Source organism: Morone saxatilis, unplaced genomic scaffold (assembly GCF_004916995.1).
Source record: "Morone saxatilis isolate NCDOM2014 unplaced genomic scaffold, NCSU_SB_2.0 Contig1, whole genome shotgun sequence".
Taxonomy (NCBI): Eukaryota; Metazoa; Chordata; class Actinopteri; family Moronidae; genus Morone; species Morone saxatilis.
In genome coordinates this window covers 16,285,444-16,291,788 of record NW_023339651.1, presented here as the reverse complement: position 1 = coordinate 16,291,788, position 6,345 = coordinate 16,285,444, and the positions used below count along the sequence as shown (strand labels likewise).

The window sequence follows — 6,345 nt, the reverse complement described above, 5'->3', positions numbered from 1 at the left end:
TTTAAGGGCTTAGTCTGCCAAAATCACTCACGCAAAAACATTTTTCCCTTACCTGATCAAGAAATACCAACCCTGTTCCCTAAAAAATTACATTTGTATAGTTAGGATTTTTTATTTGCATAATATGTTTTTTGGGAGAAAATTAGTGTGTGCAGTTTGGCAACACAGTATTTTCAAACCAAGAAGTGGTAGTGGCATATTTGTTTGGCTCGGGGTGTGTAGGTAGGTGGTCAGGGTGGACAGTGGGCACACAAAACGAAGGGCCTTGACACAATATTTATCCAAGGCAAAAAACTTCATTGTCTTAACATGACAACAAAAACAGCTACTCGACTGTGCCTGATTAAAACCTGTCTCATTACTTTTGTTGTACTGTGAAGGTGGGAGAGGTTACACCTTTATCAGTCTTACTGGTTCATGTGGTCCAGTAACCTCATGTAATTCCAGCATAGCTCCACCCAACTTTAAGCAAACACCTATGTAGGTGTACAGAACCTTTCAGATCCTATTTTACTGGTCAGGGCTCAGGCAGAACCTGATTCAGCCTTTTGCTTGGTTTTGATCGTGTAGAACTGTGATCACAGTTTATTTGGCCCGAGACGGTGCTCATGCCACTGATGTGACGTGACTTGTCTGCTTGGCCGTCTGCTGTGGAACACATCCATATGAAACATGTCATCTGTCCTGTGCTTGTTACTACCATTTCCCCTGTCATGCGAGCGCTGCAGAGACTGATGGCTTTTTCAGATGGGACGGCGTGCTACTTGCTCCTGACCGCAGTTGGCCTACACTCTACCTTTTGATATCCTGCCATCTGTCTTTCCCTCTCTTGTTTACTCTGTTATCCCACCTCTCTTCTCTTGCCCCATCACTCTCTCCTTTATATCTGAGGAAGGAGCACTCTTTAAAGCTGCACCAGGTGAGAATTTCATGTAGAAGTGGGACTGAAAATCATCCAAAACCACAAATAACTGAGGCAACTAAATTCACCTTATTTGCTTAAATCAAATATCTCCTGTGGTCATACTACTATGTCTGACCTAGGGAGAGACAATAAATCAAAACTAAACTAAAACAACTAGGAAATAATCTCTGTCTATAGCACATTTTGACAAAAAACATGAATCCTGTCAATAACAGTCATATTACTCTGCATTATCTGACAGTATCACATATAGTGATCGTTCCATCGCATGGAAATAATTTGTTCATTATTTTATACTATACACATTTCCCTAAAAAAAAAACATTTTAAATAAAGTTCTATGGGTTTGATCAGTGTTCTGCTGCACATTATGAGTTTGTAATGACTGTCACACCAGCGAGGCACAGTGGGATTAAAGGGGATATAATGCAATCTCTGCATGTCACTTGCTTTTGATTAATCATCAAATGTGCTGACATAAAGTAAGCAGGCTGTTGCATGTTAAAACTGTTGAATGTTTCTTTGCAAAAAAGAGTCACAATCAGTCCTCTCTTCGAGGCTTGTACGAGCACACTCACACCCCCGGTTAAAAAAGTTCCCCCGAAAGCCATGGTGTAATCTGCACACTACAGTGCTGCCATTCGGAACCACCAACATGCAAAATGTTGACTGTAACTTCAATCAACTAGCTGATGCTGACTTGAAGATGCATTGTTGATTACAAGACATTACAGTGTGATAATCAATACAGTGTCATATTTGGCCTAATTTTGAAGTGCCTTATAGTTGTAGCAGGAATCCAAGTTGTGTTGTAATGCAGCTAGACCACACGCAAAGTCTGCAGTTCCAAAGATTTTAAAACAAATACCTACCTAATAACTTGAAAAAACAGACTTCAGTAGATATTTTACATTGCACAGTGAGTATCATCCTGCCATCTCAACCAATGCAGGAAAGAGACAGTAGTGGGAGAAGCACTGAGAGAATAACAAGTCAGGGGACATTTTTTTCACTCTTTCTGTTGTACCTAAAGGTCATCAACTGCATGCAATCATGTCCTCTGTCACCTTTCTGACTGGCACATGTTGTCACTCCCAGAGACAGATTGATACCATTTTTCCTTGTTCTTGCAGTCAGTGTGCTGTATCTCGTTTCCGTTACAGTGGTGGCATTTTTAGTTTCGTGACAACAGCCTGTAGACACATCCATCATCCAACTGCGTCCGTCTGTTGGCATAGGGGGACTCAAAATGTAAAATCATATCAGAAATGGCTCTAGCTCTCAACTGACTAGTCACCAAGCCTCTGCTTTTATTATCCAATGGCTGCGATAACCGAAAACCGTTTTTATTGCAAACAACTGCTCATGGGGATGCAGCTGTAAGGCCGCAGTCCATCAGCAGTCATGCAGTACAAAGTGAGTCTTGGCTGCGTCCCCGTCTTCGTCTCGTGTTCAAAAGCCGCCTCCAATGAGTATGAAAACATTGTGTCGCCTAACACATAATCCACATCATAGGAAAATGGTGTTTGGTCCCCCGGCAGTGTGACATCACTCAGTGTTTCCCCTCCTTGACCTTTGTCAGATGCCAGTGCTAAGGACCCGAGGGGAGGGGTCTGTTGCGTGTGCCCACTCAGATATTCAATATCTAATATTTCAGGAAACTAATAGGAAACAACTGAAAGAAGCACATGGAGTGCTATGTGTGTTTGCTGCTGTGTTTTACTTGTTAATTAGTTGTGATAGCTGCAGTTGTGTAACAAATGCTCAGCTTGAAGGGACACCAAGAACAAATCCACAGTTCCATAACCAGGAAATGGTACAGCATTCCGAAATTTCCCCTCTTTCAGCTCCCCGAATGTTAAGCAGCGCTAATTTCAGAGTCATGTAAGGTCCAACGTCTGTATGATTAAAGATCAAAATGTTATTATACCTACTGTATTTTCCAGTAGTCAAGTAAAGTCAGTTTTATTTGTGTAGGCCAAAATCTCACCAACATATATGGCACCCACTATACTTAAACCCTTGAGTACCTATAAAATAAGTCATGTGTCCTGAAGGAATCTCTGTCTTTATGTTTTCATATTTGTAATAGGGACAATCACATAGAATCAACGAGTGAGACAGCATTTATAGTTTAATTTGCTTTAAAACATCTGTACTGAGATGGAGCTTTATACAAACGTATACAGCTCAACAAGAAAACACATACTGAAAGGAATCCACACATAATACACAACACATTAAAATACCATAAGAACCTAACAAAGGGGCGTCCTAGTAGCCTGGTGTTTAAAGACCATATATAACCGCCACATACCTGATTAGGCTCCAGCTGTGGACATTTGCTGCATGTCATTCCCTGCTCGCTCCTCACGTTTCCTGTCTACCTCTATGCTGTCAGCTTTCAAATGGAAGCAAAATGCCAAAACTACATTTCTAATCCCCTTTCTAAAACTGTAAAATGATCCCACTCTGAGTTCTGTGGGTAATATTGAACAGACGGTTTTATGAAAAGGGAATCTGACTAGTCCAGTTTTAAGGGGGCCAGGTTTCACCATCACTGAGCACGTAAGGAGCCTTGCTGTGTAGATAATTCTAATTTTATTAGTAGCAATTAATATCAATTACTTTTCTCAGTGCATCATTTACTGTATGAAACAGCAATCCTCACATAAGAGAAGCTCATTTGCTTGATAACTGACTTGATCGATTAATTGTTTAACCTCTAGCAAATTTCATAAAATTCTCAAACCGTATCTTAACATATTATTTAGTTTTTTTGAGAACATTATAATGGTAACAAGAAAAGTTCTCATAGCAATGCACTTACATACAGGCATACAGTAGGCTTCTGACATGAAAAATAGCTAGTAAAAGCTACAAAGCTGATATTTATTGATAGCCTATTGCACTGGGTTGCATCACATTGTGTGTTTATGTAACTGCATCCATATCCACACATGTACACACATATATTCCAAATGTAACTGTCAGAAACCTAATAAAAACACAAGCTTTCAGCTGGGCCATTGTGCAGTCTGGGTAACTGCTTTGGGTTTTAGACCATCTGAAGCTAAAACATGAAAGTACGGTAACCTGAGTTACGAGGTTTGTATGAATCTCTTCCTCCCCTACCAGGATTTCATCGAAACAGGACGCCAATCACTTTCTCTCTCCCCCCCAGTATCTTCTATTGAAATAAATTCAGATTATTTTCAGTAGTTTTACAGCACTTGCTATATCGAGTGCCCCCCTCCAGGACCCCCAGAGCCTCACCCCCTGCTGATACCAGCTGACGGGGGAGAGAGGGAGGAAGAAAATAAAAGCAGGGGGGGAAGAAAAATACAAGGCTTCTGGGAAAACAAACACTAGTCCTGTTTCTTGGCACTCTTCCCTTAACCCTTTCACTGACTCTGGCATGTAGAAAACACAAGAAGTAGATCTGTTGGAAGGTGCTTCAGAGTGGTGACGTTACATAACTGAATGTTTATGGAGGACAAATGACAAATATTTTTAATAGCATTTTCTTTTTTTTATTGCAAATACATATACAAAAGATTCTTTAAAGACCGTACAAATACATGGCAACATCACAGAAGAAATAAGAGTACTGGGAACATCAGTTCTTTGATATTGAGAGAAAAGGAAATGGAGCTTGCAGAGCAGAAAGGATGGATGGTCCCTCTGGTGATCGCACAAACAAAGAAGGCAAGCAGAAAAACTGTAAAAAACCTTGTAACTGAGATAACGTTTTCCAGTTCTTTCAGCCATAGTTTAATGTCCAACTCAAAGGAAATTCACAAATAACAAATAATCCATACACATTTTGTTAGATAATCCCCCCTGACCCTCCGAAAAAGGCAAATACATACTTAAAATAGACATTTACATAAGATAAATAAACCAAAAAAAGACGATTACAGCGTGTACCATTTTGTCTAAGTACCCCCTGGGTTGAAAACCAAAATTTAAAAAAAAGGGGAAATTATATGCCGTCTACATTTCAAAGAGGACAATTCATTAGTTATAAGAATAGTATGCAAAATAATTACTTTGAAATAAAATTAAAGCTAATAAATAAATAAAGTTTTAAACTGGATTTGACCAAAGGGGAAGGGGGTAAAAGGGGAGGGTGTTTTGGACACCAGCATGGTGGGAGGGAGACTGCAGGGGGACACCCAAGGGGGTCAAAGGTGACTTCCTGTAGCTGTCAAACACACGCTGTTGGACGGTTAAGTGTAATCTCAGCTGTGGCCATTGCACGCACGCACGCAAGCCCACACACACACACACACACACACACACGCACGCACGCATACAAAAAGTCAGAGAAAATGTAAAAAATCCAAGGCACGGATGGTGGAAAGGGCTGCAGTCCCCCCGTCAAGACAGCACAGCGTTGTGAAACCAAGTCTCTTCTCTCGTTCTCTGTATTGCCTAATAGCTTTTCCAACAATCGTGACACATAACTTGAGAAAAAAAAAATCAACAGCTTAAATACAAACCATACTTGCTGAATGGCACAGAAAAGAGTAAGCAACAAAAACAACAAACAGAGATGCTTGTATGCAATGGGACAGAGAACCAGATACGGCACTACCATGAGTGGTTAGTTGCTGAACTGTTTAAAATATAAAGCTTTTTGTTTTATATCTACAGGTACAAATAATTACCCAAACCCTCCCCTCCCTTCCCTTCCCACCCCCATGGGTTACAAACTGCCAGCGTATGAAGGAAAAGAACAAACCAGAAAGAAACATACACAGTACCTACTGAAATATCGACAATCAAATAGTCCTCACAGAGGATTTTCCTAAGTCTTTTCATCTCTCTAAAAATATATATAGTTTCTATCAAAGATACAATAGCAAGGCACGACGTGAGCCAATCACAAGTCCAGCTCTCCTCTTCTTCGAATTCAAGTGTCCGATTCAGGAAGCAGCTCTGGAAGAAGAGCTCTCCCTGGAGTAAAGTGTTTTGGAGTGTGTGTGTGTGTGTTCGGTGTGTGTGGCTGTACATGTCATTGTTGGAGTGTGTTGTCTCTTAGTCATGCTCAGGGCCTGGTGAGCTGGGTGTAAACCGGAGCCTGCTCCCAGTGCTGCGGGCTGCTCTGAGGGATGGAGGGCACCCCCGTGTTGTCGGCTATGGGCGTGTACATTGGCCTCTGGCTGGGGCTGCTCATGTAGCTGAAAGTCGAGTACAGCCCCGAGCCCTGCCCCGCCCCCGCGTGGCTGTAGTAGGAGGCTGCGGTGGTGCCGCCCCCCTGGTGGTCGGGGTACTCGTACTGCTGCGCCCTGGAGATGGCCGGATAGGAGGAGGAGGGGCTGTAGTGCTGCAGGTTGAAGGGGCTGTAGGCGACGTGCTGCGGGGAGCCCTGCTGCTCGCTGTAGTGGCTCGGGCTCAGCTGCTCTGTCTTGATC

At 42.0% G+C, this 6,345-nt stretch overlaps 1 protein-coding gene across 1 annotated transcript in view; it reads right to left on the bottom strand.

Moving 5' to 3' along the window:
• Positions 1–4,443: 4,443 nt before the first annotated feature.
• Positions 4,444–6,345, bottom strand: part of LOC118335057 (transcription factor Sox-9-A-like) — a 3,719-nt gene continuing 1,817 nt past the window's right edge. Inside the window, exon 4 of the mRNA XM_035671243.1 lies at positions 4,444–6,334. Within this exon, the coding sequence (XP_035527136.1) occupies positions 5,979–6,334 (356 nt within the window). The 3' untranslated portion in view covers positions 4,444–5,978. The remainder of the gene's footprint in view (positions 6,335–6,345) is intronic.